The 11,413-nt window shown below is 38.5% G+C and overlaps 1 protein-coding gene across 11 annotated transcripts; it reads right to left on the bottom strand.

Moving 5' to 3' along the window:
- Positions 1–3,281: 3,281 nt before the first annotated feature.
- Positions 3,282–10,623, bottom strand: LOC113330201. Of its 11 annotated transcripts, none has more exons than XM_026577049.1 (13): positions 9,024–10,623; positions 7,604–8,703; positions 7,024–7,530; positions 6,459–6,902; positions 6,255–6,354; positions 5,943–6,160; positions 5,691–5,835; positions 5,165–5,406; positions 4,867–5,081; positions 4,625–4,715; positions 4,025–4,327; positions 3,744–3,897; positions 3,282–3,637 (listed from the first exon to the last, which is right to left on the bottom strand). In XM_026577049.1, exons 1-3 carry the CDS (start codon positions 10,163–10,165, stop codon positions 7,379–7,381), a joined length of 2,394 nt encoding a protein of 797 aa, XP_026432834.1. In that variant the 5' UTR covers positions 10,166–10,623; the 3' UTR covers positions 3,282–3,637; positions 3,744–3,897; positions 4,025–4,327; positions 4,625–4,715; positions 4,867–5,081; positions 5,165–5,406; positions 5,691–5,835; positions 5,943–6,160; positions 6,255–6,354; positions 6,459–6,902; positions 7,024–7,378. The 11 variants fall into 11 exon arrangements, with proteins under 11 accessions (XP_026432834.1, XP_026432838.1, XP_026432833.1 ...); XM_026577053.1 differs by having other exon boundaries at positions 3,282–3,589; XM_026577048.1 differs by having other exon boundaries at positions 3,282–3,897; positions 6,459–6,572; positions 6,659–6,902.
- Between the last annotated feature and the right edge of the window lie 790 nt (positions 10,624–11,413).

The following is an 11,413-nucleotide window of genomic DNA, read 5'->3' as shown; positions in this document are numbered from 1 at the left end:
GAGTCAGGCGCATGTATAAACTCCGCCCCTTCAAACGCATCTAATACATCCGCGCAATATCAGGCGTAGTTTTATTGTGCGTCTGGATGAAACGTAACTTTAAGTTACGTATGAGATGGGCGTTGATTATACGTGCGTCTGTATGAAACGCAACTTTAAGTTACGTATGAGATGGGCAGAAGAATAGTGTGCGCCTGATACCAGTTTTAATTTTCGTTGATTATATGCACCCAGTTAACTTCCTCTTTCACCATGGTTGTGGTTTCTCTAAGCAGTTACCCCCCCACCCACCCCCCCCCCCCCCCCCCATCCATATCAACATCATAATAAACTACCCGCTTTGAGGAGGAAGCAAGAAACGAATGTGCAGTGCTCAAATCATTTACTTCTCACAGACATTTTTGATTTTTTTTCTTTGGCTACCCAGACGCACCTTCTATGTCCGCCCGAGTCATACGCACTTTCTATCTCCGTATGTATCAGACGCACATAACATCTCCGTCCCAGTAGACGCACTTTCCATCGCCGTCCCATGTTAGGCGTGAACTATACCTGCGCCTCAATCAGGCGCACGTAATACCTCTGTTTCGTTCAGACGCATATTATAAAGACGCTCGGTCAAGAAACATGAGTATAAGTTCCGTCTCGCACCAAGCGTTCGTATAAGTTACGCTTCACCAAATTTTGGTCGTCCCCCATTGCGCTTGAACACCCAGAATACCAAATTTTTTTGGCTTTTAGTCTGGTTTTTGATATTTGATCCGTCTCATGACTGTGGTTGCTCTTAGGCATGGTTTTAATGTTAAGGCCTGCTAATGAAACTCCTGTTGGAGATGAACCAATGATGGATGAAATTTATTTAAACATTGAAAAGCCTTTAAAATTTTCTTTGAGAGTGAAGGTGGGATCTAATCCTAAATATATGATTTATTGTACTATCTAAACATTCCATTTAGAATCTGCAGTAGCTGCTACAGGTTAGGTCATTTGGATGAAACATGTGCCTTACTGAACAATAGAGAACTAGAAGGGGTTTATGATGTGAATGAGAATACTGATCCAGACGTGACTGAGTCTCAAAGTTGGGAACATGAGTATAAAGTGTTGTTTGGTGACCAAATTGATGAGCAACTGGTTTCTAATGATGGGATGGCATCACCCATAAATATCTCGCCTATATCTGTACTAAATAGGGATGATACTTTTATGGATGCAATTTCATCAGGAACCTCTCATCAAAACCCTTCAGAAAATGGGAGTGAATGTGTCATATTCGCAAGAAAATGTGGCTATTAGGAAAAGATTATTCTCCAAAATTTCACCGAATCTCGACAATTTCCCTCCTGAATCGGGGCTTCTTCAAGTGGTGGTGAACCAAAGATTATCAATGTAGGAGTAGATAATCCACAGATCCATGTGGAGCGGTCCTAAGCGATGTCGTACCGAAGATGAGGAAGAAATGAAGCACTGAATCATCTTCCTAAAGCCTGGCGAGAAAAAAGAGATACCCAAAAGACCCATGAAGCAAATACGTGTAAAGGTGAACTCGGATGTGATGAAAAGCTGTTAATAAATGCTCTGATAGGGTAGCTGGAGAAGATAAGAAGGACCTGGTCAAGGTAGAGTCGAGCACTAATAACATCCGCTTAGTATGAAGGGCGACATTGGAACATACAGTGTTAAGTGGCCTACATCGGGTAGAAGAATATTGGGAGTCGTACCCATCAAGGTCGGATCATCATCTCGGACAGAGCACCACTCACCACCCGAGAAAAACATCAAGAAAGATATACTGTGACTCACACTGTAGTTTGGATGTATTGGCATATAAGCTTATAAATAGAGTGACTTGTAGAGAACCAATGGAGGGCAAAAGAAAAGGAGAGAGAGAGCGCCTGAGACTTTGTGAGAGAAATAATGAGCAAGAATCATCACTTGTCACCTTGAATTGAGTAATAAGATCACCCTTTCACCCGGTTGACGTAGGTAATCATGCCGAAGTTCCGAACCATGTATATCTTGTGTTTATGTTCATCTCTTGCTTGTTTACTTTAAATATGTGTGTTTGAGATCCATTGAATGTAGTAGTAGGATTTTCCACGTCTACAATCACCATACAAGGAAAGACCAGATTTCAACTTTGAAACCGCTGATGCTCATTACTCTTTATCTAGGGATTTTTCTAAGGAAGAAGATGAATATTACAAACCTCATAGAGAATTGAAGATTCATAACAGTCAGGCAGCATTCAGAATGTCTCTCAATTCACCAGATACGATCGAATCTCTTAGTTCTCTAGGCTCCAATTCAGTTGAAATCAAAGTGGATGCTCAATCTAAGACTAAGATAGATCAGTTTGACTCATTAATAGAATCTGATATCATAAATGAAGTGGAATCCAACTCTAGTCCGATGCTTGAAGGAATGAATCAAAACGAAGAACCAGTGGTTGATGCCTCAGAAAAGGATGCCGAGAAAAATCAGAAAGAGATATTCGACCCTTCTTATTATTAGAATCAGAAAAATGCGGTATTTGAGACAGCTGCGGCCCTTCTTATTCTTGACACTTTCGGGTTACTTTTTTTCTTAGAGCATGGGTGATGAAATTTGAATTCGGATTTGAACCCGAAAGGAACGGATGGATATTTTGAATCCGAGGGAGTGAGATCCCCGTCATGTAACATGTGATTCCCTGTTGAATCTCGATGTTTCCGGACAATGTCTGACTGAGCATGGGAGAGGAGAATATTTTACTGCACTGTTCATTTCTTATTATCTCGTCGGTGAACTGTAAAGAAAAAGTAAAAGTGGATTCTTTCTTTGTTTGGGCGACCTGCTTGAACTATTTACCAAAAGTATGCCCTTCTTTTTTTTGGAAAACTTTGTGTGAGGTCTTCTTCTCCCCACAGGTTGTATCTGAGAACTCGAGTCTGACTGAGTATGGTCGCCTAGATTTTACTGTATGGTTATAAAAAAGTGAAAGTAACTTTGATGCTGTGGGACCCACCTCAACAAATTATACTACCAAGCTCTACCATATTTGAGGTAGTAGTTGTTACAGTTTGGTTTTAGCATCATTAAACAGCCCTTCCTAGTTCTAATCCTATAATTACCGACACATTTGCCGGGTTATTTTACGATGAATTCGAATTAGGTTGGGAACCACTTCAACTATTTGCGAGAATCTCCTCAGGTTGTGCTGGGCACTTGTTAGTGGTTATGTTTGACTATACTCGCCATCGCAACAACGGTGACTTGGAGTAAAATTTAAAATCAAATAATTCAAACAATTGTCAGCAACGGCTTATTGATTCATTTTTTTTATATATTTTTTATTCATGGCAGGGGACAAAGCAGAACAGACTACAAAAGATTTATAGAAAAAAAACCACCGAGTCTTTTAATAAATGACCAACAGCCTGGGCATTCTGCAGTCTTTTTGTTTGTAACCATAGCTCACCATGAATCAATTCTCCGACACATCTGTTCCTCAAAGTAAGATGACTACGGAGTTCCATAATACTCGCCATCTCCAGTTTCTCAGGTGTAACGATCGGGGAGAGTAGTGGCTTAAATACTTTTCAGACTACTGTATATCAAGGTTAAGCTCGGTGTTCATTAGAATCATACTCACTGCCTAACAAATCAAAAATATCATAAATCTCCAAAAGCCTGAAGCAGAAAACATATGAAGAAAGGGTTCAGCTTTTGCGAAGAAAAAAAGTCAGGCAATATAAACTTACCTTCGGGTATTTAATTCTTTGTATTTAGAAGTCCAGATGAAGATGTTGCTGAAAATTGAGGACAATTTTCATGATCAACATCTTTGTGGTTCGATCTTGACAAAATGCAAGGTAAAAATGCACATCCAGTAAATAATCTTGCCAACCCAACCCTCTGAAACACAAGATGGAACAGTAATCAGCTCCTCAGTTATGTAATCTCAACATTTAACATTTTGAAGAATAAAGACTAGATAGACGATATTTCAGATATGTCTCTGGACCTGATAACAGAAACCAACCTCAATTTCTTACAAAGATGCATGTGTTCTGCTTTCAGTGAGGAACACCATAGAGATTCTCTGCTAATGGCTGCATCAATCAATGATGGCACAATCTAGCCGGGTATATCTAACCATTTCATCATATACTCCCAGTTGATGCAGTTTCTTGCATGCTTCAAGACATACCAACTGCTATGACAGCTGTGAATTTATACATTAGAACCAACTAATCTTTGAAACGGCACGTTAGGGGTAAATTCATACACATTCATAAGCCCCTCCAAAGGATGAAAGTTGAAAAATTGCATTTGGCGTAAGTGCCTACATCAAAAGTGAATCAATCAGGTTAGGGAAGTACCATACAAGAAGCCAAGAAATAAAACCACAAATCATGACTGAGAAATCAATAAGACCATATTTTCTAAAACAGGGATATATAATTAAAGGTTGAAGGAAACATGTGGCCCTCAACACCTAGTGCATGACTTAATGAAAATGCAAGTTCGGTTTCAGATTCTCAATCGAGGAAGGTGCGAGGTTTCTGTTTACAGGGAAAGTTTTAGACATTTGCCAGACACGAGTTAGATATATTATTACCTATCAAGCATCATTACATACCATGAATAGCTCTGCCGAGCTCAACCGCTAGACTGAACATAGCTACAAACTCTTTTAGTAAATCAAATCGCACAGCACAGGGGCTAATTACCTACAACAAGTTACCGCAGACACATCAATACTGAACAACAAGTTTACCTACACAAAATATTGTATGCAAAAAAGGTTGAAGCTTGAAGTGAGCCAAGCTACCGCAGAAACTTATGTCAGGTCAGTATTGAGCATTAAAGCGAGATTTTTACCTTCCCGGAGCAAAATTTTGAAGTGAGCCAAGCTAGCATAGAAACTTATGTCAGGTGGCATCTAGACTCTCCTTTTCTACTTTTGGTTCCAATGCGTCCGCCAAACCAATTCCTTCGGACAAATATGCAACTGTGAAATGGGATATAGTCTTTCAATCACTTTCGCTGTGATAATTCTCTTAACAATGATACGGCAACGTAAATTTCTAACATCCCTGCATCCAAAAAAATACAATACACAGAGCAGGTTAGAGGAGTTAAATAGAGGGAGTGGATGAGAAAATGGAACTCTTCTCACCTAAAGCATTGAATGTTTGAATCAGCCATATAACTTGGGAGTTATATAGCTTTTTTTAGGCTGCTAATGTCTCTGTAGAAAGTGTCTGTGCTTCGAACAGAGGCAACTAATAATATTAGTTGAACTCTTGTCACTGCTAAAATCTCCCCGTATTATCAATAAGGCAGACTCGTGCATACAGTAAATATACACTCCAACGGTGTCCTCCACTGCTATTTATTCTTTCTGTATTTCGTATTGTCCTATTATGAATATGTTGGAGATCAGTTACTGAGAAAATTTTAAACACCAGTCATAGTGACTACCTCGTGTGTGCATAGAAGGCCAAGATCATCAAGGCAATATAAATCTTCAGATAGCAAGTGGACAATTTGTCTCCCAATGCTTTCAAATGTAATATCAGTGTCTCTAAACTAACTTGACTTTAAATTTTGAGCTTATAAACTGTCAAATTCCTCATGCAGAAGAACAACATGACATACTTGCGAGTAAGCAATAGCTATAAGAATTTGATGAGAGGTGATACCTTTGACCAGGAAGATACCAGCTCTGTTTTTAAATCTTCATAAGGAAACACCATAGGGTCTCATAATTGGGGTCGTAATATGTTTTGACTTCTTTGATAATAGAACAAACAGTACTACTTCATTTCTGTGTTCTACTGTATAAATCTGCATATATACAGCAGGTTTGGGATTCAACAGCAACGTTTAGAACTAAACATTCAGTACAAAATATAAAAGATTTACTTTCTTTTCAGTAATTACGCATAACTGACCTTGGACTCTAAGATGATTTTCTGCGAAGCCATTTGATCATTACAAGTTTCCGCAGACAAGATACCCGGATGCAGAGGCATATGAAGGACCAATTTAAGAAAAATCAACTGCATTAATACTTTTGATAGTACTTGCGGGAGTTTCTTGCCTTTCTATATAACAGGGGAAGCCGTCATTCCAGTATCTTTGGCTTGTTTCTAGACCTGTTATAGAAATCCTACAGCAATAGATGTAAAACTGATTAACTATGGTCTAAATTTAAAAGACAGTAACACATTTCTGATTTCTCATAATCGTGGATGAATTTTTACCTTCAATATATCTGTGTAAGAATGGTTTCCAAACCATATCAAGACTGAGGAATGCTTTCCTCATAGCATCCCAAAGTATCTGGAGGGTCATAACTATCACCTGAAATTCAATTAAAGGGCATCTTAAGAGACTGGTGGAAGGCATTACGAATAAAATGATAAATTTGAAGAAAAAAGAACAAATCAAGAGGATTGAACACATACATCATTCTTTTTTCTTTCGCTCTCCTAATATTCTACACTCCACTCGTCAACCCCCTTAGCTCCATAGTATTCTTCAACTTTGAAGTTTGAGTGGATCCTCGTAACTTCAACTTGCTGCAAAGCAATACCAACATTACTAACATTAAAAATTGCCTAAATTGACAAACATTGTGCATGACAACATGAGCAATAATACGAACAAATGTAGCAATCTAAGGATCAAACACCCAGTGAGAAACCGATTGATCCTGTCAGTGGGTAGGCAGAATCACTTCCCGTACCACCTCAGTTCAAGATCACATATTCGCATTCCCCTCTCAGAAACTCAAACCAGATCCCACATTAAGTCCAAATAGCAGTTGTTACAACGAAATTACATACCCCAAGAACAGCCAAATAAGGGTGCAGAATCATCGCAAAGGTGCAACTTTCTTAACAAACCAACTGAATTCATCCAAAAAATTCAAGAATCATCACCACTAAAATTTACAAAATCGAACTTATAGACATTATCTAAATGAACCTAATTAGCTCCACACTGAATGAAAAGTAAAGAAATTTGTACCTGGAGATGAACAGAAGGACAAGATGTATTAACAACTTCCCCTCTTCTTGCCGAGTCAGACTCAGAAAGCTTAACAAAAAAATTTAAAAAAACGATCTGCCTCGAACCAAGTCGGATGCGGACAGAGATAATTCAACATGACAAGGACTCTTCACTGTTACCTTGAACTGCCAAAAAGAATATGGTAAAGATCACCAGTAAAGTCTAGATTATAGTGTACAGAGCTAGAATTATAATGACAATGTTCATGGACTTGTTTTCTTTATAGTGGATTTGCAGTAAGAATATGTAATGAGAATGCCAAACTTGACATAGGTTCAGCAATATGTAGGGTGCACGAAAAAGTACAGGAAAATCATCTGCAGGAATACCAATATGGGCGTGGATACCGAATACAGACACAGCAAAATAAAAATAAACGCATCCTTACAATAGGACTTCTACATTCAGATGTTAAGCCAGTCGAGATAGTGATCTGAGATCTCTGACCAATTAGGTTCAATCCAGCTGCAGTGCAAGTTCTCCTTAGAATCACAATAATCTGTAGCAGAATGTTTACTCCCGAAAGAGTGATACATACCTGTATCAAGAGAGTAATACAAAATCCCTTCATTATGCAACCTCGGAAAGTAGATCTTGTTCTCCATACGACTAGTCGGAGCCATTGCAGAAACACAAGCTGTATTGCTAATGCACAACATATACCGCCCCAAACATTTGACTTCAACCCACACCATTTCAGTATCGTTCAATCGGAAAATGCGAACCCATTTTCCTAAATGGCCCAACAAAACGGACATAAGTTTTCCGTCACACTCCACCAAGAAACTCTTATAGATAAACTCGCTATTTGGCGGGGCTACCATAGCTAGAATTCCCCAACTAATGCCGTGCCCTAATTTAAATACCCCCAAAGTTCCGTTTAGGTCTAAGCAATAGAAAGCTCCAGAGTGGGAAACTGGATTGTTATAGTTTAGCTGGAAATTCACATTATTCGTTCTGGAAGGTAAATAAATGTTATCAAAGATATTGTGTATCCAAGATTCATCTCCCCGCTTGATAAATAAGATTTCAACCCTATCATCACATCTATCACCAATGCCAAAGACTATGCAATCTGGAGAAGTCGGCAAGGAGGAGAATGAGATACCTGTGAAAGCAAAATGATGGTACGAATCTGGCAAGTCTGGAAGTTTGACAGTTGATCTTGTGAAGGGATTGTAGAAGAACAAAGTCTCGCCTTTTGACAAGAGCAACCACCCACCTTTTGAGAACTGAATTCTAGCACCTTTTAACGATTCAGGGATGTTCATGAGGTAGTTCTCATTATTATGCATTGGATTTATGAAATTGTAGACGGCTTGATGCTTAGGGAAAACCAGCCATGGGGATAAATCTGTGGTTTGCACTGTCCTAGTAGATGAGGATCTTCTCAAATTTAACATCCTCCAGAAGTTTTTACTGACTGCACGAAAATGTATGTAATCCAATGTATACAGATAATTTGATATCAACCATACCATATGATCATCCTTGAGCATGATCCGCGGTCCTGCTTCTTTAACATCCCCTTTCTTTCCTTCTTTATCTGCTGTTTGGTTTTCCGTTGCCCCAATAACTTTATGTATACTTTCGTTCTGTTCTGACACATGGTCTGTTGCTCCTGTTCTTACATCGAACCTACAAACAAAAGACCAAAACATCATTACAACCCGAGATAGCATCAAAGGCGCAAGTCACTATTGGATTTGTATCAGAAAAGTTCTCTACCATACAACATTACAACTCTTAATCACAGACAACCTATTTGATACACACATGAGTGGTCCTAATATTCACAGTTTACCCAGACACAAATAGGGAGGATACAATCAGATGGATAAAGAATAAGAGAATCTTGAAGTGATTTGTTTATAACCAACTTATGAATGCAGATGACACGGATAAACTACTATGGAATAGAGAAAAACAATCAAGAATGTATTGTACTTAAAAGTTACCTTGGAGTTGCAGAAATCATCAACCATTTAGGCGGGTACCATGGTGCTGGTAGATTGGGACATGGAAAAGAAAGCAGAATACTATCATCTTCCAAGTCATATTTATACAAGCTCATCTCTTTAGCTTGTGTAAAATAGACACAACCCTTTGCTAAACCCAAGTCTGAGGCCAAGCAAGACAGTTGTGTATGACCACCCAAAAAGAAGATACGATCATCCATACTTTTCATCTCCTCCCAAGTCATTGAAGAGAAATCTAGTTTCCATACATATATGCCGGTTACACAGTTTTCGTAAATACCTCTCGGAAAGTAATTTCTAAAAATTTGAAATACTTCACCGAAAGATTCTACATGATCAAAATGACACCGATTATCTAAACCTCCTGCTACCACATCAATTCCGGAATTGTAACCGACACTAATAGCATCACTTACACTGAGAATTTCAGCATCCTCCGTATCAGAACCATATTGTATTTCTATCTCGATGTGAACATTGTTCAAACACATTACGTACAACTTACCCTTAAAATAAAACATCGATTCAAGACTTTGACCCACATCAACAAAGACATGTATTCTCCATTGTTTTTCACCAGGGTGACAATAAATAAGAACATCTGGACTTTCATCTCCATCATAAAGGATATAAACCATTGAATCATAATCAACATTATCTTCATCATCGCTGCAGCTAAAACTACTACTACTACCACAATGGCTAAGGCTACTGCTGCTGTTACTGCTGCTGCTAATTATGCTGTTCTGAGGAGGTGAAGACAAAACACAATCTATGATAGAATAATCTTCTACCAGATCTGGTAGACTAGGTAAAACTATGGTTTCTAGTGAAGCAGGATTCCACAGAAAAAATTCTTTATAATTGAAATTCGGGTCTTCATCATCAAAATTAAGAACGATTACCCATCCTTGATGAGAATTTTTCTGCCAATATTTTTTAATACTCAACTCCGGTATGAATTTTTTGAAAGATTTGTTACTATCTAAATCAAAAATATCACAAAAAGTTTGAAACTTAAATAACTTCCCATATGGGTAAACAAGCCAAGGTGCTACCTTTGGTGATGGTGGGAGCTTCCGTTCACTTCTCTGGTGATCTGTTGACTCTGATTTTGCCATGGAAGGAAGCTGAAGAAGAACCTAACTCTTTGATTGAATTAAAGCAGAAGTATTGACAAAATCAAGGTGTATTTATAATGGAAAATTGATTTGCCTGAATTTAGCCTTCTTTCCGTTTTCATTTAGGAAAATCATTCCTTGTTTATTTTCACGAATTGGGTTTTGTTTAGCGAACTAGATTCCAAATTCCAACTGGTATCCCCTTTCAGACTCAGATCTGAATTGGTGGTGAGGGTTCAGTTTTACCTGCCATGGAGACCCAAGTTTTCCAACCTCCTCATAAAAATCCAATCTTTGCCTCTTATTTCATCCATCAGAAGTGAATCACAATAGCTATTATTGATTGTATCTTGACATTATCATAATCATCAAACTTATCAACTCATTCTCTCTTTTCACTAGTACTAAATTTCAGATATTTGTGTGTTTGATTGACATTGATTCATGAGATTACCAGAATACTTACACCATGTTTGTTTACTCCTGACTCATCTGAGTCGTCTGGATCTGAATCATCTGGATCTGAGTGAAATCACCTGACTCATCTGGATCTGAGTCGATATGTTTGTTTTGAGTCAGATCTGACTCATCTGACTCTGAAATAAGTGAGTCAGTGGTTTGGTCCCATGAGTCAGGGGTATTTTGTTACCTGACTCAAATGAGTCCGAGTCAGGGGTTATGTCTGAGTCAGAGGTCGAGTCAGATCTGACTCAAAATGGAAAACAAACGGTCTGACTGCTGACTCGGTCCGAGTCAGGGGTTGACTCAGATTCAGACACCGAGTCAGCTGCAAACAAACAAGTTCTTACAGTATTTCATCGTGATGACTCTCCTTCTGAATTGCCACTAGTGGAGTTACCCCGACTGTTGCTGATTGTGATATTTCTAGTGACAAGGAGAAAATCCCTAGTCAGGGTGTTCCTCTTGAACGTGTTCCTCCACGATATCTCTGGGTTCAAAAAAATCGTGATACTAACAGTATTATTGGAGGAACAGATTTCCACTGCTAAGACGAGAGGACAACTTCAAAATATTTGCAACGTTATTGGATGTTATCTATCGCAAGTGGAACCGAAAAACATTGATGAATCTTTTAGCGATCCCTTTTGGGTGAATGCAATGCATAAAGAGATAAATCAGTTCCAGAGACAAGATGTATGAGAACTCGTACCTTGTCCCTCCAATGTAAATATTGTTGGTACTAAATGTATATCCAAGAACAAGTTGGATGAATTCAGCACGATTGTC

The sequence above is a fragment of the Papaver somniferum genome, unplaced genomic scaffold, assembly GCF_003573695.1.
Source record: "Papaver somniferum cultivar HN1 unplaced genomic scaffold, ASM357369v1 unplaced-scaffold_117, whole genome shotgun sequence".
In the NCBI taxonomy this organism is placed as follows: domain Eukaryota; kingdom Viridiplantae; phylum Streptophyta; class Magnoliopsida; order Ranunculales; family Papaveraceae; genus Papaver; species Papaver somniferum.
This window is presented reverse-complemented; position numbering and strand designations above follow the sequence as displayed.